Source organism: Phaethon aethereus (genome assembly GCF_964289735.1).
Source record: "Phaethon aethereus genome assembly, chromosome: 3".
NCBI lineage: Eukaryota > Metazoa > Chordata > Aves > Phaethontiformes > Phaethontidae > Phaethon > Phaethon aethereus.
The window spans coordinates 40776338-40803556 of NC_138576.1; the positions used below are offsets into that span (position 1 = coordinate 40776338).

The 27219-nt window shown below is 42.8% G+C and overlaps 1 protein-coding gene across 1 annotated transcript; it reads left to right on the forward strand.

Moving 5' to 3' along the window:
• Positions 1-634: 634 nt before the first annotated feature.
• NT5E (5'-nucleotidase ecto) lies at positions 635-26191 on the forward strand (the record flags this gene model as incomplete). Its single annotated transcript, XM_081998257.1, has 9 exons — positions 635-1346; positions 5990-6212; positions 11549-11737; positions 16283-16480; positions 17981-18132; positions 21504-21616; positions 22402-22547; positions 24130-24330; positions 26034-26191. The coding sequence occupies exons 1-9, from the start codon at positions 1008-1010 to the stop codon at positions 26189-26191; spliced, it is 1719 nt and encodes a 572-aa protein (XP_081854383.1). The 5' UTR covers positions 635-1007.
• Positions 26192-27219: the final 1028 nt, after the last annotated feature.

The following is a 27219-nucleotide window of genomic DNA, read 5'->3' on the forward strand; positions in this document are numbered from 1 at the left end:
ACAGCCACTTGTACAGCCTCTGTAATGCTGCAAGAAACCGTCACTTCTCTACACAGTGGGGAAGCTTCTGTTTTTAAGTAAAAAATCGACCAGTCAGTCACTGCTTACAATGTGCGATTGTCCAAAAGTTGCAAGAAAGTATATGGAAGTTACAGCACTTCAAAAGCTAACTTGGAAAAATTTCTCTCTTCAGATAATTTCATCATTTAATAGTGGTAGAAGATGTGGGCCCACACTGTGGATGCAGGACTTAAAGGAGCAGTGGGGGCCACCAGTCAGTTTGATTTACCAAGGTGGCGATCGCCCCACACCGTACCCCTAACCGGGCTGTTTATTTAAGGCGTTGGCAGGTTTTCCCCTCAGCATGCGTATGCCAAACCGCAACTAAAAGCTTAGCATTTCACCACGGAAGGGAAGTCTTGAAAGCGATTCATGAATCTACACTAAAAACACTAGAGCTATAATTAAATCAACTCTTAAAGCAGTGTAACTCTTTTTAGGGCTGAAATAGCACTCTTTATTTTAAGCGTTGTTGGAGAAAGAGGAGGGGAGAGGTTGAGTGGAACCCTTAAAGCAAACATTTTCATGTGAAGGTTTGGAAACTCCTTTCAGCGTACTAAACATTCACCAAGGCTTCCTGCAAGCATTGGAGTTTGTCCTTTCGCCACCAGCTGAGTTTCCCTCTCGTTTTGACCTCCAGCAGCCGGTGAAAGCCCAGCTCCAACCCGGCGGCAACTGTGCTGCGGCGAAGGACACCGGTGGGGAGGTCGGGACAGCGGGGGCTGGGGCGTACGCGGGCGCAGGGCAGTGCCTGGGGCTTAAGAGAGCCCCGAGGACCGGCGGAGCAGCGGCGGCGCGGAAAGCGCCCGGCAGACCGGGGCGGCGGCCCCCAGCCCTTGTACACGCCCAGCAGACGCGCAGCACCTGCGGCTACCCCGTCCCTCCACCGCCTGCCCCCGCAGCCAGCCCCTTTACCCGGCCGCCGCTCCGGAGGGGCTCTCCGCGGCATGGCGGGGCGGGCGGGCGCGCTGTGGCTGTGCGCGGCGGCGGTGTTGGTGCTGTGCGCGGCGGCGGAGCTGCGGCTGACCCTGCTGCACACCAACGACGTGCACGGGCGGGTGGAGGCGCAGGGCGCGGGGACGCGCAGCTGCGCGGGCGCGGAGGGGGCGGCGGGCTGCTTCGGCGGCGTGGCGCGGCGGGCGGCGCGGGTGGCGGCGGAGCGGGCCGCGCACCGCAACGTGCTGCTGATGGACGCCGGGGACCAGTACCAGGGCACGGTGTGGTTCTCCCGCTTCAAGGGCCGGGAGGCGGTCCACTTCATGAACCTTCTGCGCTACGACGCCATGGTAAAGCGGGCCGGAGGGGCGGCGAGCGGCGCGGTGGAGGGCTTCACCCCCCCTTGGGTGCTGGGTCTATGCCTCCCTTTCCTCCACTGCTCCCGGTTTTTTTTTTTTTTTGCACTGACGCCTCGTTGAGTGCGTAGCGTTGCAGCAGAGAAGGCTGTAGATGATGCTAAAATCGTGGTCAAAAGCGGCCGGGAGGTGAGCGAGGAGAAGAGAAGCGATGCCCGGGTGATGGGCACCTGGCCGAATGAAGTCGTGAGCTGGCAGCCGGAAACCGGGAGCTAATGCCAAGGCTACAGAGAGGAAAAGGCAGGGATGCCGTGAAAGGGCTCCGCTTGGGAGAGGTAGAGGCTGGGGGCGGGCAGGGGGCTGGACGGGCTCTGTTGGAGACGGGTCAGCAAAGACATGGGAATGAGCCCAGCAAAAGCCGGGCGAGGAAGCCTGGCCTGTGTTGGAGGGGGTTAACCCTGGCCGAGGCGCGCAGCCTGCTCTGCCGGCTTCGGTCCTGCGCGAAGGGACAGATGGCACACGCTGGCAGTGCTGTTTCCAAGAGTGCGGATTTTTAGTTTTCATCAGTCCCACCCTGGTCGTGTCCAGTCCCACCAGAGCTGGGGTGGTGACGGGGTGTAAGGGGTTGTGTGCGAACGGCCTAGGGACTGTAACAGCGCATCGCTGAGGGAGCTCTCTGGGACCGTGACAGTCCCGCACCTTTACTCTGTCTCTTTTGGTTGCTCTAGTGCTGAGAGGAAGGTAAGAAAGTTTGAGACTGAGATTGGGGATGTCACTCCATCTCCTTAAATCTTTTGTCTTGGGGCCTATTAATACATAAAGAATTATTGTGGCTTATTTCGCTTGCATACAACGCTGGAAAGGAAGAGAGAGATTCAAGTTATGTTTGAGAGTGACTGCTGTTTAGGAGTGATTGCGTATTTATTTCATCCCAGCTGGCAGCTTGAGGGGAAAAATCTTCTGTGCATATCATATCCTCTGTCTTCATCTTTTTTTGCTTTCTGTGGAAAACAAAGTACTTCCCTTTCCCAGGTAAAAATGGCTTCACCTGTTTCTTCCCTCTGCCTCAGAACACCTACAGAAGAGAAAGCCCAGTGCACTCTCTTAGGCTAAACACACTTCATACCAGACAGGCAGGTCTGTGAAGGATGCTGCTCCCTGTTCGCGTGGCCTAATGAACTGTATCCTAGTCATAAAAATAATATTAACAGGATTTTCCCTCCTGGTGGTGAAAGGGAGGAGGGTGTGCATTCAGGACTTGTCCTCACTGAGAGCTGGGGAGCACTTTGGGGTTCTGCAGTGCAGAATTAACTCGAGGTGCTTTTTTCCCACCTTTCTTCCCAAAACTTGCTGATGGCTGTAATTTCTTAGCTTTGCGTTTGCTGGTTTAACTGGTTCATGGGCAGGCTGGGAGCTTGTACAGTTCCTGATCATATCACAAGAAGAAATTCTTTCAGACAAAATCAGCACTGTTGAACTAGTGCTGAGTTTTTAGAAACACGTTATATAGGAAGCATCTGCAGACTGGTTAGGAGATCCCGTGAGCTTTTTCATCTGAATAAGATTTAAAAAAAATTCCACACCCTACTGGGTATCCACAGGCTTGTAGTGATGCTAATGCCTTAGGCAAAGTAGTCAACCTCTTGCTCTCTGTGGAGGTGCTGCATGTTATAATTTGAATATTGTCAGTGGATAGAAGGAGACAGGATAGACTGAGAAGCTGCAGAGACTTCAGCACCTTTCTCTGCTACCAAAAAGCCTGAGGACAGAGTCGCTGAGTGTTGAGCGGCCCTGCCGCATCCTTTTTGATTCTTCTGCCCATGGAGCCTGGGGACCATGCAGTGGGGATGGTGGCCGGGGGGGGGGGGCACAGGAAATAAGGCAAGAACCACACTGCAGAAGGGTGAGCTAGTGTTTCTTTAAGCAAAATTCGGGAAGTCCCATCCCTAACAGAAAGGGTGGGGATTACTGAAATGGTTAGAAATGAGATACAGGAGCAGGATTACAAACAGGATGAAGGAGGGAACATGAGTCATAGAAGTTGTTGCAGGATGGGGGCAAGGAGCCACAGGAGGATTTAGGGCAGCCTGGCAGCAATAGAGGTTTGTTCCATGAATGGGACAAATTTTGTTTTTTAGCTTTGCCCTTTTCTAATTTATGCCTGTTATTACCTCAAGCCTCTTTTCTCTTGTTTAGCTAGGTACTACTGCCTTCCAAATTTTCTTGGCACTAGCCTTGCTTTTTGGTGTAATTAACACCAAAATCCAAATTAAGTACTCCAAAGGCAGTAATTGGAGAAGTGATAGAAGTCTTCTAGTTTTACTTTTAAGTTGCATCCTTCTGTTAATTTGTATCTTGATTCTGAAATATTTTTGGCCTGGTTTCTTGTGAAAAGGAGGATTGTATGATCACATGCTGTGTGCCCTAATATTTCTGCTTATTCGCCCTTGTGACTTAGACTGATGTTGGCCAATGGATTCAGATTTGGTAACAGGATATTGCGCAGGTACAGAGTCCTAGAAGCTCTGGGCATAAGGGTAGTTAGGTAGAGTACAGGAACCCAAAACAGTCCACGTCCTTCTCCCCAAAGGAAGAGCTGCATCAAAAATAAAACTGTTATTAGCCACCAGTGATTTCTCATGAACAAGAGACTTTGTAACCACCCACACCATGGGAAAAGTTTTGATCAAAGCATTTATCCTAATGGACATGAAATAATCCAAATGCAAGCTACAAAGCCAAGAGAAACAAGGTTTCATAAGTGGTTGGTTGATTTTTTTTGTTGTTGTTTTTTTTTTCCCCCAACAAGCTGATGGCAGTTACATCCAATTCAAATTCTTACTTCATTTGCAACCTTTTGGGAGGGGGGGTTAATTGGGTATTTAGGAGGAACAGAAAGCATATGCATCAGCCAGAAGGAAATAGCTTGTTACCATTCTGAGATGTGCTGTCAGTCCGTGGATGACTTTTTCGGAACATCAATCACCATCAAAATGAGTTTTCTTAAGAGTTTTTTTTGTTGTTGTTTGTTTGTTTTTTTTTTACAGCAAATTAGATTGCAGTTAGGATATGGTTAGAAATGGAACGTAGTGCATTGTGTCTTCCCAAGTCAGGATTTTCTTAAAGATAGTTCTCGGTTCTTTTGGAAAAGTGCTGCAGCAGCATGCAAACAATTTGGCTCCTTCCCTTGGGGGGAAGTAGTGGCAGGAGTAGTGTTCTCACTAGCGTTGGGGGAGCAGCTGTTGCCAATGCAAGTTACTGCCGATTTCCTGATTTTTTCCGCAGGGCCATTGACTACCTGCCTGTGGGGATCAGAGGAGTCAGGAGTCTTTGTCTCGCCCCGACAGAAAGACACTGCCAGTCAGTTGTGAGCTTCCATGCATGTAGCGGCTTCAGAGTCCTGCTTGGGTTGGAATGTGGTCAGGGTTAATATCATCTGTTTGGGGAATAAAAGTTGGAACAAACACAGAAGGGTTGTTTAGCTAAGCAGAGCAGAGAGGTATGTAAGTCTTTTTAGAAGATGAATGCGACTTTCCCCACTGAATCTTCAGAAGGAAATGAATGAGCGTGCTTTTGTCTGGAAGAGTTGGCCCATTGGCTTTAGCACCCCTTCACGCTCTATGCCAGTTGCTACCTGGAAACTTGTACCAAGTTATGGTATTACCATGTTTCCATAGATGCACCTTTTCCCTTACCAACACCTAAATACGCTACAAAGTTCTTGCATATATTGTGCTTCTGCAAAGTTGCTGTCTGTGGAGATTTTTTTCCGGCTATCGCCAAACTTGCAGGCACAGGCATGTAGCAGCTTAGGCTGAGCATGAAAAAGGGGTGGGTAGGAGAAAATTCCATGGTCCTTTAAGGTAAGTCCATTTTTGTCTGCTTAACCAACCTAGAACAACTAACATTCTCATCTTGTTGGTATTACCTTCCTAATAAATAAACTGGACTGCTTGTTTTGTGTGATACTCTTGGCACTTCACATCCGCATCTGTGCGCACACACCTAGTATGGATTGTCTAGGGAGATTCTCCCCAGCTGATAAACATTAGAGCTTCCACTAGGTAATGATATTTATGATGGCTAGAAAACTATATTTTCTAGCCACATATTAGAAGACACAAGAATTCTTACTAAATGTGAATTAAATATGTTAAAAAAAACCCCTGTAGTTCAAGCACAAGCTCTTAAAATGCAAGTTTTATTTAAAGATAACAAGTATTGTCATTGGCATTTAACATTTTCTTCAGTATGTTTTTTAAACAATGTATTTTTCATACACAAAATACATGTTTTCCTTTCTGGTTATTGTTAATCCTCTTTCTTGCAGTTACAGGATGAAAAATCAGTGGGTTTTAATCTGGTATATGATTACAGACACTTATTTAATTTTCACTTTCACATTTAAATATATTTGTATTGACATAAGAGAGTCTGAAAAACAAAAACCTAAACCTAAAATAAAGTAACATTTCTGTGTTCGTGAGAAACAGGAATGTGCTGTTATAAACAAGATAGGGTTTTCTTCCCTAGAACATAGACTTTTTTCTCTCAAACATACCTTGTATATCATTTATGAGGGTATTTAGACTGAACATTGGAGGTAAGGTCTTATATTTGCTTCTTGCTTTTCACAGGCTTTGGGGAACCATGAGTTTGATGAAGGTGTGAGCGGATTATTGGATCCTCTTCTTAAAAATGCTAATTTTACGATCCTGAGTGCAAACATTAAGGGGAAAACTCCATTAGCAAATGAAATGATGAAATATGTTCATCCTTTTAAAATAGTACATTTTGACTCTGAATCGGTAGGAATTGTTGGCTACACTACAAAGGAAACTACTTTTCTTTCACAGCCAGGTATGTTTTCGTTAGTATGTAAGTTTATATCCGTTGTTACTATTTCATTACTTGCCCACTTGTCTGAATCCAAAGATGATGAATGTTTTCAGCTGAAAAGTGAGAAGTTTGTTGTTTTATCACTATATTCCTGTATTATTCAACTTTGTAATTGCCTGATTTTTAAACTGGAGAAGGCTTGTTAACACTAAACCCCATTTTCATATAGAACTGAGTTATTTAGCATCACTGGGTTATCTAAGAATATAAGAAGGTCAGTGAGATTGCAGGAGAGCTGGAGGGGCCTTTTGGGTTTTTATTGTTGTTTGGGTTTTTTAATCTGGTGTTTTTTTGTTGTTATTTATTCATTTAAACAAATGTTAAAACATGAATACAGCTTGTCTTGGTTTGAACACATATCACTCTAGAGACATACCTCTGTTGAAATTTTGCTCTTGGATGCCTCTATGCTCAAGCCCTAGTAAAAGAAAGGAGAACTTAATATGTGTTTTTGAAGCAGAAATTGCCCAAGATGTTTTTAGCTTCTCAAATATTTCCATAAATTAGACTACAGAAGGAACACCCATTCAGCTTTTACCACAATTGCTTCATTCATGAGTAAAATTAGACTTGATGAGGAAAAAGACTTCTCCGTTTCTGACTATTTATTCCAACATTTAAGGGGTTTTGGTTTGTTGAGGGTTTGGGGTTTTTTTTTAGTAAAATGAAATGGTCTAATGGAATGAGAAACACATTTAAATCAGCTGTAGGAGATCTGAATCACTGCCTGCTCAAAGCTCAGTCCCGTCTGACAAAATCAGACTTTTCTCCCTGGTTTTTGCAGTAGGAATGTCCTAAACACTGGTTTAAAACATTTTCCACATTGAAAAAGGACTTCATATTATTACTTCCTTATTACTAAGCAATGGAATGAGAAGTAATGCATAGCTTTCTTGAGACAAGGAATATTCAGTACGTTAAGGAACTATTTGAATATAAAACTGTTCCTTCTGTGCTTTGTAATTCCTATGCTCTGTGTTTAAACATGAAGAAGTGGACATCTGAGGTCAGAACAGACTTCTGTATCTCGCTCCTATTTTACAATGATGTATCTTGTCTTTGGAGTCCATTCCTTTTTTCCCCTCAACAAAAAATAAAATTGATCTGTGTTTTGGGTAGGTGATAGTATTTCACCTGTGCGTGAGGGCATGAGGGTAGACACCATCCAACATCAGGCTGAGTTTGAAAAATGGACAGACAGCCAATATTGTTCTTCATTAAGGATTAATAAAATAGATCTCAGCTCTTCTTCCAAACAACTGTGTTGGTGTGGTGAGGTCATCAAATTAACTTGATTGCAAATAAATATATTAGCAGTAAATCCAGATAGTGTTGGAATGATTCTCTGAAGCATTTAAATGCATTTCCAGTAGCACCTGAGGTCCCTTCCAACCCAAACTATTCTATGATTATATTGAATATCTCAGTATGCTGAGACATTACAGAGACCGCAACTACAAAAAACAGTGTTAAAAGAGAAAGGTTGCTCCATAGATGGAGCTGAAGCAGCCCTAAGCTAAGTATATCCCACAGTGTAACTGAGCAACAAGCAGGGCAAATTCTAACAGCGATAGTTATAGTGATCAGAGTTTTCATAATTTTTAGCTTTGCCTTCTCAGTGTGTGGAGGAACATTTGGAAGCTTTGAAAATGTGAATTCAGGGTATGTTAATGTAACTCAGTGACTATATATCACCTATGCTCTAGCAATCCTTCAGACTGATAAAATTATGGCAGAGGTGGCAAAGTAATTATCAACGTATATCCTTCATTCAATGAATAAGATATGTGGTGAATTTTAAATTGAGCACCTTGCTTATCTCTACACACTTCATCACTCTCCAGAAGATTCAATTTTCTCAGACTCTGCAGCAGTTGCCTTGGCATGCTGTATGCTCTTAGGGCATTCTCAAGGCTTCAAAATGGGAAGCTTGAAAATGCTGAAACGTGTGAATTTCTACATGACTACTTTCCATGGTAATTTTTTCTGAGTGTGATTTCTTCCATTGTTAAATTTCAGTAACTTCAACACAATTGTGAAATTACAATCTGTACTTTTTATAGTCTGCTTAAAACAGCTATCAACCTACTTGAACAGAGTTTAAAGTCCTTAAATCTCAGTGTTTCCATTGTGAAGGAACAACTAATCTCTGCTGAAGGTACTGTTAATGTTACTGTTTGGAAACCATAGGGATGGGGAAATCTTAGAACAATTTATAGATTAAGGCCAACTGGCAGTTTTTCTAAAGTTCTCCTCTGTATTGCTGTATACAGCTATCTCAGCTGAATTCCCAGCCAGTTTTTCCATATCCTGCAAGAGTTGTTCATAACATGGCACCTAGACAGAGTTGTCTGTGTATTTGCTTTGCACTGATAATCCCAAGACCATCTTTCTAGTATTTGATCGTACCAGCTTACTTGCTTTAGTTCTGCAATCATGTTGTAAACCCCACAAAATAGCTGATGTCTTTACCTGTCCTGAGAGGTGCTTACATACACATTCGGTGTTGTGAAATAATGCATCTCATTTTGTCCACTGTCTTTTTGTATGAGGTGGAAACCCGAAGCTGCTTACTCTGTAACCCTACAGGCAGCAAAATATTTACTAAAACTATCAACTTGGCAGAGTTTTCTAAAATGGAATTCTAAATTCCATTTATTCCACTTTATTCTGGCTAGCTTGCGTAATATTTTGAACATGCAGCCAGTTCTTTTTCCTTGTTGATTTATAGCACAGTTTGGATGTTTTATCTTAAACTCTACCCCGTCTAAAAAGAGAAGAGGACGTCACATCAGTTTAATACCTTGAAAGAGAAGTGAAATACCAACATGAGTAATTACGAACTCTTAAATAAGCACTTTATTTCAATTCAGATTGTTTTTAAAAATGTACAGTTGAGTGCTAAGCAGTATATTGCTTTTTGCCCGATTTCTTTGAGGAATGAGCGCTGCGTAATTGTTCTTGGTCTGTATAGTTTCAGACCTGCTGGCCCGTTTCAGCTCGATTAGATCAGGTGTTGAGATGACTGGGACACTACGCTGTCTGAAACGCCACGGCTAGGTTGCGGAGAGGGGGTGCGAAAAGCCCCTGCAGCCCCCGAGCAGGAATCCCTTTCTGAGCGCACGGTGGGCAGCGGGCAGTCGCTGGGCGGGTGGGTTGGCCCCAGCCCCGGTGGCTGCCTGTGCCCTGCCTTGCCAGTCCCGGGAGAGAGCTGGACGTACTGGCATGGGACGGGCCTCGTTTCTCACCTCGTTATGAAAGTAGGTTGGTTTGTTTTAATGCGGATTGAAGATTAGTAATAATACGTCTTCAGTGTGTGGCGCAGTGTAGGCGGCAGTGGCGTCGGGGGGTAGCAGAGCTGGTGCTGATGGGAAGGGCTTGGTTATCGTGGGCCACCTGGCCGCATGCCATGGGAGACGTTAGCCTGCAGACAACTGCGTGCCCGCACAGGTAGTCAGCAGCTTGCTCTTGCTCTTCATTTAGAGAACTCTGCTCTCTTTACTGAACTGGTCTCCACACCGTGGTGTGCATGGCTGTTGTAGCTGGTCCATGGGTGGCAAGATGAGCACGTGAAGGGCCTACGCTCAAGGAGCATTTCTCAGACTTCCACTTTTGCCAGTAGCTCTGCATCAGGCCCAGCTTCTGTCAAGCACAAGGATGTACAAAGACGAGCTGAAGCCGGTGGCTTCCTTCATCCTGGAGAAGGAAGGCTAAAGGGGAACTAAGTGCAGTCTTCCACTGTTTTAAGGGGGTTTATAGAGAAGACAGGGACAGACTCTTCCCGGAGGGGCACATAGAAAGGACAAGAAACAATGGGCTCAAGTAGTACCACAGGAAGTTATGGTGGGACGTAAGGAAAAAATTTGTCATGGTAAGAGCGGTTAAGCCATGAAACAGGTTGCCCAGAGAGGTTGTGGAATTTCAGCTTGCTCGAACAAGACCCAGAGCATCCTCATCTGGCTTTGAGTTCCCGCTTTGAGCGGGTTTTGGACTAGATGGCCCCTGGAGGTCCCTTCCAACCTCAATTAACTTATGACTCTTTGATTCTAAGAAGAGGTCCACAGGAAGAAAATGTGGGGATGCGCTGCACAATTTGCTCAGCAATGTGCAGTACAGAGATTCCCTCTGGCAGTAACAGAACTATTCAATGGGTGTGGTGGTGAACCAATTTATGTAACCCTCTTTTATCTCTTCCATTGTAGCAGCTTCCTCTTAATTTCCTGAGACATTTTGCACTGGATTGTGAATTTGTTTCACTCCTCCCTTTGTTATGAAATAATGTAAATCTTTTGACTTTAAAGGCATATTTCAAAATGGTTTGATCAAAAAAACTCTTCAGGAAGGAGATGAATTAGGTAGAAGGGGAATTGGTAGAAACGTTACTCGGTTGTCTTCACCATAAAGCTTAGGAATACAGTTTGTTGAGACTGTTCTTAAAATCTATTCTTAAAACTTTGTCAAAGAAATTAGCCTCCTACATAGGAAGTCCTTTTGCGCAACCCAAAACACTGTGCCCAGGATGGAAGCTCATGTTTGTCTAGTGCTCTTGTAACTGTTTGTCACGTTAAAATAGTTTCAGCAGGCACAGAAGCCTTGCAGAAAGATCGTGTTTCCCAACATCGTGGTCCGGAAGAGAGGTTTCTCCTTTCCGTTCTTTATGTTCCCATTGTAGGATGGTAGCTCAGTTGTGTGCTGTGCTGTATTGGTATTACTGAGAGTGGCTCGCATTAGGTGAGAACTTGTATAAAAAGGCAATTCAGAGTTTAGTGCAGGACTTTGAAGGAGCTGCTGTTTAAAGCCTCAGAAGGGGAAGGGAAAGAATGAGATGAGTGTGGAGTAAAAAGAGAGAGATTTAATTCCGGAGAAGGTAGGAGATCTCAAAGAAATACAATTTGGGAAGAAAAGAAACCTTTCAAGTACAATACAAGTGCTTACATTCAAACACTTACTGGCATGTTTAGTTTTCTCTAGCTAAATAAGAAAAGCCATTCAATTTTTGATCCCACAATTGGTGTCACTGGAATTTTTTTATGGAGTTACAACTTGTTCAGTATAGGCAAGTACATATAGTTCAGTGCAGGAATGTTGTATTAGTCTAAGCACACAGGTGCTTCTGAGAGACTGGAGAACATCAGATCGGGAGCATGAATCAACTAAGGACATTTGAAAGCCACTGACATTCAAAGTTCCATCAATTATACAAAATAGTATCCAATATCCACTATATTATTTTTGTTAAAACTGGTAATTAAGTTACTTTGTAAATATATTCATATTTGTTCTTTTTGTTTTTTAAGGGGATGATATAATCTTTGAAGATGAAATTGAAGCATTGCAAAAACAAGTGAATGAACTTACTGCTATGGGAGTGAACAAAATAATTGCACTAGGACATTCTGGTTTTACTGTGGATAAAAATATTGCCCAAAAAGTGAAAGGAGTGGATGTTGTAATTGGAGGACATACAAACACATTTCTGTATACAGGTATTCTACTTCTTACTAAAATGTTGCTTCTAAAGTAAAACTGAAACCATTTCTCTTTAAACTTGGAGGGCTTTCACAAACATAGTTTACTGCTGGTTATGCTAGGTGAGATTCATAGCTGGTACCTATCCATAACTTCCATGGAAGAAACTAATTTAAAACAGCCTGTGAGCAAGAAGTGCCCTAACTCACTGACATGTTCCTTACTGCTGTGGATGTTCAAGGTGACCTATACAAAGTGGGACAGAGGAACAAAGGTAGTAACAGTGGTAAATTACTGCCAAACATATTGTACCTGTTTCAAGAACACACATATAAATTAGTAAACAAGATGTTTACATTTAACCTTGTGTGTGACTTAAAAAAAAAAAAAAAATCGATTATATAAGATTTCAAAGTGATACCGATGTTGATTTCCCATAGAATCTGATTCTGTATTCATAGGTCTCCATTAGCCCTGCCATTAAAAAACCTATCCCAAGTTTCCTCTGTCTCTTTCAGACCCTCTTTTAATCTCGGACTTTATTTTACTTTTCCCTAGAGATAGACATCATTCCAGAGAGAAACATTGTTGATCTGATTTCTTCCGCAGCAATGCTACTTTAAGCAGAACCTGCCACCAGCAGCTTCTCCAGTGCTGCTGCCTTCCCTGTGCCAGTGTGTAAGGACACAAATAAAAGAAAGGCTGGGGTTTGCTTTTGTTTTTAAAATTTAAATTTAGCAGAAACTTCATTAACTGGTTGAGACTATAACAGGAACTCTTCTGCAGTTTTCAGCAAAATTTCCCTTGTGCCCCAGTCACAGCGATAGCACCATGCACCCTAGGAACTTAACCACTTTTATAAAGGTGTTTTGCACCGTCCGTTTTATCCTCTCCTCTCCCTACTCATCTCCTCTCACTTTCTCCTGCCTTTTTCGTCTCATCCAGGCTCTCACCTTTTACTATCCCACTTCTTAAAGAGAAACAATTGCATGTTACAGTTATACATTAAACAGTTCAGAATATCTCTTAAATTAGGCCTCAGGGAATAACTTTGATCACTAAGGTGGAGCCACAAAGGATTTACACACTTACCTACATGTCAGAGGCCACAAACACTTAGCACAGGGGTGCAGCAGAGAAGTGGCCAAACTGGAACAGACAGCAGGGCCATCCATCCCAACATCTTGTCTCCAAGAGTGACCGAGGGGGAACGGTGAGGGGATAGCGGACAAGCCTGTGGAGACGGTGTGTTCAAATCTCCTCTCACCTTCCACTAGTTTGCAGCTCAGGGACTTCCCAAGCCAGAAGTGGCGTCTTGGTATTTACTAGCTGCCAGTGGAATTTCTCTTCCTTGAACTTGCCCTGTCTTCCCTTGAGTCCCTTCAGCCTTCAGCACCGCCGGTGGCAGGGTGTTCCACCGCTGACCTACACCCCTGCAGAGACCGTGCCCTTTTGTCTGCATGCGGCCTGCTGCCCACTGGTGGCATTTTTCAGCAGTTTTACTGAATTATTTTTGAGATGGGGAAACCAAGGATGCCCACAGTATTCAAAGTGTGCATTCATTGTGGGCTTACACAGTGGAATCCAGATTCTTTTGCACAGGCTTGTTGTCAATGCCTGTAGAGAGTTTGTGCCTTGAAGTGGTAGCCATAGTAGTCAAAATACCTTATTGGGTGTGGTCCAAAGAGGTGCCACTGTTCACAGTTTGAATTGTGATCTGAAGAGCTCCACGAGTTGATATACCTGAGTTCATATCCTGTCTAGATCTGTAGGAGTTCACGTGCGCATTTCTTGTCATCCCGGGGAGTACCCTGCTGTCAGACCAGACTAGGTTAAGGAGAGTTCCATCTCTCCCCATTTGAAGCTGTTCAGGATTCACAAGGCCAGAGAGAGCACACAGGATGGGACTCTGCAGCCTTCAGGTTAAAGACCTCAGCTGAGAATGGGTTCTGGTCTCTTTTCCAAGGGCTGTACTGTTTTGATAAAACAAGTCTGGCTTACTTTCTTATTAATACTGGAGCAGTGAGAAAAATAAAAAAGAAGAAATATCTGGGGGAGACACATCAAAAATATGTATCTACTTATTTAGTCAAAAATATAGGTTTTGATAGAATGTGGTCTGAGTCTATAATTTTTATTCCAAGTGCTGAAAAGTACTTGCTAATCCAACCGGGAGCACCATGAGTGCATTTGTGAACCATTCCCTTCCGAGTCAAAGCCCTTGGCTATTTCGTTCACAGTGAAATAGCCACATCTGTGGAGGTGATTTGACTGCATAGTAAAACATCTAATTTAAGTGTCTGTGTGTATGTCTATGTGTATATTGAGCCTATAAGCTCTCACTTAAATCAATAGAGATGTAATCAATAACTGGCAGCAGAATTTGGGAGAATGTTTCAGCTCAGTCTGAGTGGAGACATACCAGCTGGCCAGCTGAATCTCTGGCTGTCTTGGGAGTTGAGAGACGTACTGCCCATGCAGACACCTCTATAGAGATATCTTAATACAAGGGACTGATCCAACTTGTCTGTCTCCAAGACATTTGCAAATCCCCGGTTTATACACAGATTATGTGGCAAATGTTGTCCTGACTTGTTCAGGGTGCGCTTTGGGTTTGTAGAACTGATTCAAACGGTAAATGGTAGTTTTAGGTTAGAGCGTTTTAATTTCTGTTTTTCATCAGAAAGGGTGTTCTGAGAATATAGTGTTGGCCAAAACAAGGTAAGAAAACAGGAAAGTGTTACAGGTTCTTCAGTTACCCAGTATGAATTTGTGCATTTGTAATGAAACAGCATCTCGCACTTTGTCTGAGATGTGTGCATGAATTCTAGTGCGGTTTTCTTTGGGGATAAGATGTACTGAAAAGACTTCATTTCAGAAGGAACACATCTATCATATAATGCAATAATGTCGTAGTGATAACTTATCCTGCAAGAAAGCATCAATATCAGAAAGTATTTCTTCAGGAAGCAAGAAATTCATAAGGCTCTGGGTAGGCACTTAACCATGTGCAGCTGATGTGAACTAAGACGATGACCATAAAGCATTAGAACTTTCTCTTGCTAATGCTCTGTGCATCTGAGGACTACACAAGGGCAAGAGATGAAACACGATTCCTTTTTCAGTTCCAAAAAAACCCAAGCCACTTTTGCATGCATAAATCCTGCAGGGCTCTCATTAGCTACAGGATTTCTTAAATTCTTCCCAAAATAAATATCGAATAGTGATGAGGCACCACCAAGAAACCAACTGTGTCGGGCAGGCTGAAAGTACAAAAACTAGTTCGTTGGTAAATTTGGTTCAGCTTGTAGTTCGTTACAGCCATCCTCCCGGGAAAAGAGGAGGGATTAGAGATAAATACAAATTGTACTGGAGTTCTAGGAGGAGCATTTGTGGTGCTGCTTATCACAGGATTTCGTATCACGTAAACAACTGTAAATGGAAGGAAACCAGTTGTTCTGGGAGCAGTGGAAATGAGGAGCCTGCTTTCCTCCGGATCCACATCCTCTGCCCCTGCTCCCCCATGCCCCCGCCCGCCGGCACCCCAGCTCTCACCGACACGTGGATGGGAAACGCTTTGGGACAGGAGCGAGCAGCGGGCGTTGGAGGGGGGTCTGCCTCTTGGAGCTGCCCGACCTTGGTCTGTGCTGACCGTGGGGTAGAAATACTGACGGGAGTAGCGGGGGAGAGTGATGCTCCTCGGGCGATGTTACCAAGGAGGCCGGGAGAAGGTTGGTGCCCTTGAGACAAGAGCTGTCCTGTGAAGTTTTCTTTGCCGCTTTCCTCCCTTGGGTGGTTTCAAAACCCTGTGGCAGCCTGTGCCGACTGAGCTGAGATCTCTTTGCTCTGCAAATGCTTTAAGCTATCTGTTTCTAAGTCCTACATCTAATCACCCTTCAAACTTTGCAGGTTGATAAAGAGTTTTAAATCCATGAGCACATAACTCTAACGCTAATGAGGCTTGCTTTTGCAGAGGGTTTGCAGCCTCGCCTCTCTTAAATTTTGGAGGCTAAGTTTGGTATAGTAAAAAATAATCAGTTGGGTGTATGCACAAATTCACAGAACTGCTTGTGGGTATTCTGCCTGCATATTATCCATAAAAATAGTTTAGACTTTTTCATCTCAAGAAGTCCTACGTATGTTTTACTAACATTCTCATTTTCTATCTGATGCAGAATAATGTAGTGTAAAGGCTTTAACAACAAATTCTTCATCCGGAGGCTGGTATGTGTGCATTACTGAGAGGTTCAGGCTGAAATATTTGGAATGAAAAGTTCCTTTGTTGCTATTGTGACATGATGTCATGGAGGAGTGTGCTGTCACAACTTAAAAAACACTGTGGCAGTTATTAGAGCCCATGTCCTGAAAACAACATTGTCCTTTATGAAGTAACATAACTGAACAATCAAATGTGTGCTTGTCGTGCAATACATTTGTTGTTGTTTCTGCTTGATACCCCATTTGTTTTTTTTTAAGGCTGAGAAACATTTGAAATGTCGTTCTAATAATTCCTTGAAGGTCACATGAGCTGAAGACCCGCTTTACATGCTTGTTTCATGCAGGCACCCCACCCTCTACTGAACAGCCAGCTGGCCCATATCCATTCATGGTTGACTCAGACGATGGGAGGAAGGTGCCAGTCGTACAAGCTTATGCTTATGGAAAATACCTTGGTTATTTAAATGTTACATTTGACAAGAAAGGAAATGTAGTTGAAGCAGTTGGAAACCCCATTCTGCTGGACAGCAGTGTTCCTGAAGGTATGTGCACTAGATATTTGAATTTGCCAGCAGCACTCTACTACAATTCAAGTGTTATTATGTTAAATACACAGTACAATGTCACAGAAGAATTCAGCTTCCTTCCTAAGCTTGCAGTTCTCTTCTGTGTAGGGTTCAGGCTGTGTTACGGTTGTACCCCTTTGCCTCTGTTTCTCGTTCTGAACAGTGAGCTTTGAATATGCACAAATTCAGTGTATGTTTTTGTCTATTTAAAATCACTGAAAGTCCTTTTGTAGGAACTCGGGTGGTACACTGCTTTACCATTTAGCAGAGCCCGTTTTAGCTAGCCCTGTAATTATGATTTAAAACATTATGAGGACTAATTTACACTGTTTTGCCAGAGGCTGGGTTCATCAGAACTGAGTTTAGGGCAATAGAAGAAAGTGGAAATGTTCTAGAAAAAAGTTGGAATACTCTGGCAAAGAGCAAATATAATATACAAACCCATGAATTCTTGTTTTCAGTGCCGAATGTGTTCGATGTTTCAGCTGTGAAATGTTCAAAGAACTGGGAGGAGGGGAGTCTGTCTGTTGCTTTCTGTTCATAACTCTGTCTGAGCTCTGTTACCTGCTTTTTGTCAGCTCTCTAATTACCCGAGGCTGGTTCTCTAGCCTTTGTTTCTTGTCCAGTGTTTGCTGTATGAAGCTCTGAGCTTATATCAGACTTTCTAGGTTCTGCCTGACTATAAAATAAATCCTTTAAGAATGGTTTGTTCATAGATATTCTTATTTACTTTGTTTTCCTCAGTGATCTATCAATGTAATGAGATGATGTAAAGAGACTTTACATTCTCTCTCTGATGTTGCTAAAAGTAAAAATTCAGATACGTAGGTGCTCTCGTTCTATAAACGTTGCTGTTGCTGACAGATGGCAAATTGCTTAAAACTAGTAGCTGATACAAAACAGTTGTGACATTATCTGTCTGTATATACAGGTATATTTCTATCTTTTTTTCTGAAAGAATTAGATTTGCACCTGGAAGACATGTGCATAGAGAATTAATTTCTATAAAAGGTTTATTCCTTGATGTTGATATTTGAGTTAGAATTCCTTTTAGCACTATGTTAAAGGGGAGGAAGCTATAATTGGGGGGGGGAGGCAAGAGATGATGTCAAATAAAGACCAAGCTCACTTGTATATTAAAAATTCATCTACCTGTCAAGGTAGGTACTAGAAACCACATTGGTCAGAGGTTAGAACAGGACTGGGAAAAAATATTTTTAAGCGTTATAGAGGAGATAACCTTGCTGTGGCAGAGGAATAGCTTGTTCACTTGATCGTGCAGTCCTGCCTGCTCCCTTTACAGGCTTTATTCGAAGTGAGTGTAGATGTTGTGTTGCATGAAGAGCCTTTAGGGAGAAGTATAACATTTTAGAATCAAGAAGAGCAGGCTTTTTTCCCTAAGCTTTGTGTTCACTGAATTGTCACTAACGTGAGATATGTGTGATGCTTACTTTATACTTTTATACTACTTTATAGATGAGCACATTAAAGAAGAAGTGGAAAAATGGAGGAAAAACCTGGGAAATTATTCTAAAGAGATTGGAAAAACTAGTGTTTACCTGAACGGTACAAGCCAAGCATGCCGTTTCCAAGAATGTAACATGGGGAATTTGCTTTGTGATGCCGTGGTAAGACCTTGCCACTGCAGATGGCAATTACATCTAAGTGTTACTATCAGATGAAACGCTCCCAGGCTCCAAACTATCAGTGCAGGGGCTCTGTGCTGCTTTCTAATACCGTAACATCTAGCGCGTCCCTAGAAGGATCTGGCAGGAGCCAAGGCTATAATGAATCTCGCCGAACAGAATAAGGAGTGGTTTATTCTTCATGTGTATCCTCATATAGAGAACGGCTTGTTCGCAGCTGGCTTTGAGGCTGCGGTGTTAAGAGACATGGCAGTCTGATCTAAGAGCCCGTTCCTCAAGTGAGAAGGAGAGCTCTGCTCCCCTGCCCTGCTCCTGCCCTGCTCCTGACCCTGGGCTCATAGCACTTACCTTCTCCCCCGTCATTACTCACTGGGCTCTGCTGTCGCCCTTTTTTAATGCACTAGCCCAGAAAAAAAAATTCTGTGTAGTTTTCTACCGAGTTACTGATATGAATTCTCTCCCGAAGAGTCCGAAAGGTGCCAGCTGAAGCAAAGAGGGGGGGAGAGGCCATACACACAGCTGGGTGCAGAGGAGGTAGAAGCCCCCAGCACCCCAGCCCAGAGGGAGCCACCGGCCCCTGCTGCAGCCTGACAGGTATGGCTGGGCTTTAACGGTCATATGACTCAGAAGGTCTTTCTATGAGAAGTCACGTCCAGTTTTTAAACTAGGTGGTTTTGGTTGTTTTACTCTCCCACAGCAGCACCATTTCCTTTGGGTCCTCCAGGGAAAAATGTTCACTAACGTGACCTGTTTCCAGAAAATGCACGCTGCCACAGACGTCCTGCAGCATTGCCACAAAGTCAGGAGCCAGTTGATAATCACGAGTCTTCATTTAGATATTTCCCCAAAGCTGTTCATCCAGTCATCCATGTGATTGCTTTTATTGTAAATCTTAAAATAATTCTTAGAACATGGGCTAATTTCCAAATTAGATTAAGATTTGGGCATTCTGCATACAGTTCTACTGAAGTTGCATCACCCTGCTTTTTTCTTCCTGCTAGACTGTTTTTATTTTTTTATTTGGAAGATGTGATCAAATGCTTTAGCACTTTTTAAGCTTAAAGAAAGTAACTTTGTAATCTTTCAGAAGTCCGTAGATTTTCTTGCTATTCATTTTGTCTTGGGAGGTCAAATTTTACTTTAGTTAAATTGATGTATCTAGACAACCATCTGGAGTCATCAGTAGATACATTGATCGCCCTTCATGGTCTTTGCATTACCCATTCTACACTTGCTTTCCTGTCCGGTGTCGTGCATTCAGGGCTGTGAAGGTGAAAAACAGACCTTTGTGTGCCATGGGCTTTAATATTTAGAGTTGCCCTGGGAAATCCAGAGATTGAGAAGTGCGAAAGATTGATTGAGTGGTTGTAGTGGGTCAGAACAGAGGTCTGTTTAGTTCAGTGCTGCTTCTCCCAACGGTAGCCCAAAATCTTAGGGAAAAAGATTGACAGAACAAGATGGCATTTTACAAAGGACTTCAAAGGAACTCGAATGCAAAATGGCTGTGAAATTGCTAATGTCAGTGTGTGAGTTCTTGCTTTAAACTGCCTCTGTGCTCAGAACTGGAGAGTGTAGCACCATAATGTAAAAATACATCTGTGGGGAACAGAGAAATTGCAGATTTATAATCCTGACAACTCTTCCAGGCAAATTAGTAAAATAGGGGGTATAGTTCAGACTGAAACAGAAAAAAATCTATTCATTGATTAAGTATGAGTTATGAACTCCAGAATATCTCATGGATCTGGCCTCAGGGAATAACTTTGATCACTAAGCTTGGGCTACAAAGGATTTACTCACCTACAAGTCAGAGGCTGCAAACACTTAGCATAGGGGTGCAGCAGCGAAGTGGCAAAACTGGAACAGAGGACAGGATGGACCATCCAAATGTCTTGTCTCTGAGGGTGACTGAGGGAGGATGGTGAGGGAAGAGCGTACACCTGGGCAAGCCTGTGGAGACACCTTATTCAAATCTGTCCCCATCTCCCAGCAGCTTGTAGCTCAGGGACTTCCCAAGCCAGAAGTGGCGTCTTGGTATTTACAAGCTCCCACTGGAACTGCTCTTCCTTTGAACTTGCCCCATCTCCCTTTGACTGCCTTCAGCCTTCACCAGAGCCGGTGGCAGGGTGTTCCACCGCTGGCCTGCACCCCGGGCAGAGACCTTGCTTTTTTGTCTGTGTGCAGCTTGCTGCCCACTGGCTGGATGCCTACTGGAGGCCTAGGGGTAGTCTTTGCACTGGAACACTTGGTCCCTATCAATGCTCTTCACACCACTCATGATTTTATAGGCTTCTCAAATATTTTCCTTCTGTTGTCTCTTTACCAGGTCAGACAGTCCTAGCCTGTCTTACATGCAGAAACTTTTCTGTGTCTTTGACCATCCTTGTCACCCTTCTATGCCTCTTTCTTATTTTTTTATCATTCTTGAAATGAGAAAACACACCAATTCCTACCCAGCCTCCACATGCCCTTCTTGATTTTACAGACTTCTGTCTTTCCTCTATTTCTCTTTTTGTGAGACAACCGTAGTCATTCCTGTATGCAAACCAGTCCATCCCTTCCATTACCCTTGTTTCTTTTCTCAGCCTTTTCCTGTTCTGTTTAGTTATTTCTGAGGATTAACACTGTAGGCTTATCATGCTTATGAAACCCAGTAAATCCCTGGTCTTCATTTTCTTTACTAGTTAGGATGTCGCAAGCAAATATTATCTTGTCCTTGCATTTGGTCAGAGTTTTGCCACTGTTGGAGACATGATGCTGTGCAGAGTAGACTTTTGGGTCTGATCTAGTATGCCTGTTTCCTGCTCCTCCAGTCTTCTATGTCTTTCTAATTTGGCAAGACCATTCCAAATATTAAAAACCGATCTCAGAGAAGCTGAAAAATCTTAATTTCCTGCAACATACAACAAGAGCTAGATTAATTTATATAGTCCCTTACATGTTTGTCATGTACAGCTATATTTAAGGTCCTCTTCATTTCCCAGTTCTCCAAATATGCTCAAATCATTTGTCTTTATCACAGCTATTGGAATCAAAAAATCATCCTTCCTTTGTTCAGCTGGCCTGCCCTGGTCATGTCATATACACACAGACTATGGGAGAGTTTGAGAGTTCATTACAGAAAAAGGCAAATATTTTAACAAAGCAAAAGACTTATTTTAATGTGTTTTGCCATGTTTTGGTTTTTTGGGGTTTTTTAATAATGAAGTATTTTACAGTGGGACTGAAGGTAATGTCAAAGAAAATCTAAAACTTTTCTATCTCTTTTCAGTCTCGGATTGTATTGGGTGTAAATTTCCAGAGCCTAGACTAAGTGAAGATTGAAAATCAGTTTAAACGTTTTCTTTTGGTAGCTTTATGAGAATGTCGGATGTCCAGATAACAAGTCATGGAACCATGTTTCAATGTGCATCCTGAATGGAGGTGGGATACGGTCACCCATCGATGAACAGAGCACTAATGGTATGTAAAATTACAAGCTGAATGACAACTTTGTCAAGAAGGAAGAATCAAGTTATCGTGCAAGCCTGAACCCGGTGTTAGGCTCATTTTGATGGGATTTGCACAGTGTTTGGAAGCTATTTCAAACTTTCTGAAATGGTTAACCATCATTAGAGCCCAACTGCATTCAGGCTGACGTTAATAGAAGTTAGCTAGCATTGTTTGTACACAGTGCTTTTTATCATTTCCCTCTCTCCTTGCTGCCTTGGAACAAAGAAAGTGGGTACTTCTTCGCCTCCTACTGTAGAGGGTCACATGGTATGGTCGCTGGGAGCTTCCTGTAGTCTGCTGTAGAATAAGTGAATTCTGGGTTTTTTGAATGCTAAGTTCTTATTTTCCTGCAATCACATAAATGAGAACTGACACAAGCAGTTTTTTCATTTTTGCTATTTTTTTCTGTAGGTCTGCATGAGTAAGTCTTAAGCAATTGGAAAATTTGCCTTAGTAAGGATATCTGTTTTTCTTCATCTCAGATTGGTGGTCTGTAATCTCCTTTAGTAGAGTTATTTGAATAGTAATACATGCAGTTACATCAAACTCAGATTTATTGGTCTTGATACTGGATGGATGATAAAGATGCAGGTTCTTTGATTGGGACAATATATGTAATCCCTACCTCTACTCACCCTCATTTTCTCAAGTTGTATTTGCCATGTTCCTTGTCAAAAATGTGCTGTTAAATGATCCTAGAATAACATTGTAAACTTTAAAAAAAATGTAATGTCAACAAAGTCTCGTTCCCCCAGGTAGCATTACTGTGGAAGATTTGCTGTCGGTTTTGCCATTTGGAGGTCGGTTTGATCTGGTCAGGGTAAAAGGCTCCACTCTGAAAGAAGCTTTTGAGCACAGTGTGCGCAGATACGGAAGAGGAAGCGGAGAGCTGCTGCAGGTTGGGGGTACGTTTTTTTTTCTTTCCTCTTCCCAGTTTTCCAAGCCAGCCATCCGTTATGTTGGCCTTGTTTGTATTACACCTGGAAGCCTCTTTAAGAATGGAAATAAGCTGGCTGTACACCCTAGCCCTCTGCCTCACGCGTGCCGGCTGACTAACACTGTTTGTCCTGTGTACGTGTGATTTAGCTGCTGCAGCGCACAGGCCATTGCTGTTCCTTCAGCAGAGACAGGATTCCCAGCTGGGTCAGTAACCCATAGTGGCAGCAGCTGAACACTTCAGTTAACTACAGGAAGATATAACTGACTGTAGCTATAACACAGTAATAATAGCTACAACAAACTCCGTTTTCAGTTCTTTGCTGGCAGCCTACCTGAAACCCCAGACTGGATATCTCGGCCAGTTATTGCCAAATTTCAGTTTATCAAAATAATTTTGTGCCGTTGTCTAATGATTGCTGACAGTTTTAGAGTTAGTTCAAGCGAGCTATGGAATTGGTCCAGTGAATTTCTAAATATTTTAGGGATGAACAGTTAATATTAAAAACAGATGCGTTTCTTGAATTGCAGCTCCCCATGTATTTACCCAGAAGTGTACTAGGCTACAGTCATGTTTATTCCTGGTCTCTCTGTGATGCAGTGCAGACTTTATTGTTTATTTAGCAAAAGAGCTAAGCTTCAGGGGCAGAGGCTGAGGGATTTCCACCCCCCCCATGCCTCTCCTGCCATGTAGCCTGGTGATGGGGGCACTACCCCCTCCATGTGATCTAGAAGCCCCACATGCCAAGGACACAACCCACGTCTTGCAGACAATTCACCCATGAGTTAGCAGGTTCATGGGTACCAGTAAGGTAAAGAAGCAGCAGCCCTTCTGCTTGCTACCTTTTCACAGAAAAAAAGATAACTGGTAGCTCTGGAAAGCATTCAGGATAGACGACCCAGAGCAGGAAGAGTGCCAGGGTTGAAAGAGCCTCTGTGCTTTGGACGAGCTTTAGTGGCTTCCTGATCAGCAAATTCTTGGCAGTCCTGTTCTGGGGGCCTAACTCTCCCCAGGCTTTGACCGAGGAAGGCTCATGACTAGAAAAGTTACTTTTCCTGCAGCGAGTAGAAACCGCAACTTTCAGCCCTGGCCTGGCTTTCTTTTTTCAGGACAGTGCCCATTATCCATAATAGCCGCTAAGTTAGGGTGGCTGGCTGGCTTTAAAAGAAGTCATTTCAGCCAACAAGCCAGGGGAATGAGAAGGCAGATGACTACAGAAATAAGGGAAGGTATTTTTGTCTTGCGGTATCCTAGTCCCATGACAACTAATTTCCTTCTGTGGAGTAGTGACAAGAACAGATGATCAAATAAGTAACTGAGGTGGGACAGCACTTTAGCAATTCTCTAATCTCATGGATTTTCTTGCATAAAAGTTGAACGCTATGCAAGGAAAACCGGGCATTAACTGGTGTAATTCAGAACAATACAACCTCTCTCAGTCACAGAAGCTAATGTAAAGAATCAGCTGAAGATGATGGAGGATGCTGCTTCTAGCCCTATACGATCAATGGGCACTGCATGAAATGGCATTCAGACATGTGTTTTTGTAGGCATCCACGTGGTCTATGATATCTCCAGAGCCCCGGGAAGCAGAGTTGTTAGCTTAGAAGTGCTTTGCACAGCCTGCCGAGTCCCAGCCTACGTCCCGCTCCAGATGGATGAAATATACAACGTGACTCTTCCATCCTATATGTTATTTGGAGGAGATGGCTATCATATGCTGAAAGACAAAAATCTGGGATACAGTAAAGGTAAGTATGGCCACTAACAGGGTAGCAGACAAACAATTCCCAAAAGTTAAAAGATCCTTCTGTAGTACAAGTCTCAGACTCCTAGCTTTTACTGGATAGATTCAATTTGCTTCTAATCTGACTGCTCTGGATTGCTAGTTTTGGTTGTGGCCAGCATATATTCTTTTTCAGTTAAATCACAGACGTTTCAAAGAGAACCTGAGCCTTATCAATTGAGCGCTGCTTAGAGAGCAGTTCGGAGGTCATGATAAACCAGAAAAAAAGCAAAAAACACACTACAGGGAGTACCTCTTAGGTGTACTGCCTTGTACTTGTACTCATTACTAAACAATGCGTCAAAAAGAAAGCTACTATTTTCTTTAGACCTTAACTTTCCACTGCATAGAACTACTTGCAAAGACAGAGTCGTCACCTCTACTACCAAAGGACACGCAGCTCAGGCGAGCAGCACAGAGGGCAAGGGGAAAGATGCCGACTTGCTCTGCGGGAATTAGCCTGCCCCTCCGAAAGCAGCGGGACTCCTGCGAGTTCTGGAGGCAGCAGCACGCGGGGTGCTGACAAACATCACGCCACAGAGGTAGAAAGGAAGTGTTTTACAATGTTGTCTTAAGCTGCAAGCTGTTAGAAATTCAGCGTTCATACATTTGACATGTACATCTTCCAGGACAAAGGGAAACTTCAAAAAAATTTTCAGATTAAAGTTCATTATTTCTGAAAACAGAAAAAGGATGTAGTGCTGTATTTAAAAAAAAAAAAAGTATCTTCTAGAACCACATCTACATTTTGCAGAACATTTAATTTTAATTTCATGTGTTGTTCTTCTGGATGGTAAAAATGCTTTTACCAAAAAAACTTTCCTTTTGGACCTTCGTTAAAGACTATTTATTTGGTTCTACAGGGTGTTTAAATTTCAAATGGATTCCCACAGGTAGGATTGATGTTTTAAATCAAATTCAGCCTACGGCTTCTAGATTTGGGGAGGCTGTAGTTTTCAGTAAATACCTCTATTTATAATAAATAAATATCTGTACACTGAAATAAATACACATAGAGAGAAATCATTAGGAATGATGAAAAGGAACACTTGAAACGTTCTGGTAAAGTCTTACAGTATAGCAGAGGGGCAAAATTATAGTTACTTTTAAGATGGAGGTGTTGCACTTTAGGATTGTAAGAGCTTGGACCAGAAAGGGGCTCGTGAGATGGCTGGCAGCGGTGACTGAAGAGGGTCTTTCACTGCAGAAAACCCACATCATACTTTATGTGCATGCAGCAGCACACAGATTGGAACTTATTCCTAAAAAAAGGAGTTATATTTGAAAAGGTGCAAGTGATAGCATTGCCAGATCTATAGCACTACCCTGAACAGGTGGGAGACTATCTTGATCTACCTCAATCTGACTGGAAGTTACCATTGTAACAGATGCAAACCAAACCAAAAATGCGAAGAGAATTTTTTTTTTTTTATAAAATATGGGTTGCCACCAAATATTCTGGCTACAAACCACCACAGATCTTTTATTTGTGCACAAGAAACAGCTCCACAGACCCCTGCGCTGTCTTGATATTTACCGATTCAGCATGGCAAACCATAGAAAACAGTTTGCTTTAAAACTTGAGCTAGAACTGCAATTTTAGACAGGTTCTTAAATTTTGGTTGAGAGCTAGGCTGCTGCAGAGAACACTTTTCTTTCTTCATTTAGGTGAACCTGATATTGAGGTTGTTTCCCGCTACCTCCAGAGGATGAAGAGAGTTTACCCAGCAGTTGAAGGTCGAATAAAGTTTTCTTCTGGAAGTCTTAGTGAAGCAAGTCTTACCCTGATTTCTGTATTGTTTGCTGTAACATTCTTGCATACTTGACTTTTGTTCACTATGTTTTCGTTTGGAGGAAGGCAGGAGGAGGGATGGTGCTGACAAAGGGAAAAGAGAACTGCTCTCTTTTCTCACACCTTCCAGTGAATGAGCATTTATGTTTCTGCATGTCAACAGCAAGTAGCAAGAGCACTTGTCTTTAATCTGGTAGGGTCACTGAAGCACACGGGTGCAGAATGAGTGGGCAGAATTCATGACTTCTCTTAGTTTGAAGCTGCAGGTACAAACTTGCATAACCCACAATTAAATTTGATGTTTCAAGAAGCAAAGTATCAGTGAGTACTAATGCTCCATCATAAAACCAAAATGGGATACTTCTACCTTGTCAGATTCTTGTAGCTGCTTTAGAGAGAGAGTTAATTAAGTTCCAGTAATGTAAACAAGCTTCTAGAAATGGATTTATTATAGGTGTGTATACCTTTCTTTGATCTCCACTCAGGGTTAAAGCTTTCTATCTGATAATTCTTCTTTGCTTCCAGTCATATTTATCATACCTATAGCAATGCCTGAAAGACCTGGATTAAACTCAGTGTCATTAAAAGCATGAGGTCCATTTACATGCAATTAAAAAAAGTTTTTCCATTTTACTTTTGAAGATGTAGCATCTCATTTCTGTTTTCCATTAATAAAGGACACAATGAAAGCTTGATTTAATTTTGATCAATTTTAACAAATTGAGTCTATATACTTCACTACTTGATTCGACCAGTTTGGGGACTGTATCTAGAGTGAGAACACAATCTATGATTATGTTTCATATCAATATGTACAATTTTACACCTTTTTCCAAAGACCAAAGCACATGACTCCTGACCCTGTATCGGCAACATTCAGAGCACATGTCAGATACACACCTGGGCTCCTGCAGCATCCTTTGGAAGTAGCCCAAGCCCAATGACTTTTTACACCATAACCTGGCTTTATCAATCATAATTGTGATCATTTGGGCCCCTCACTACAAGAAGGGCATTGAGGTGCTGGAGTATGTCCAAAGAAGGGCAATGAAGCTGGTGAGG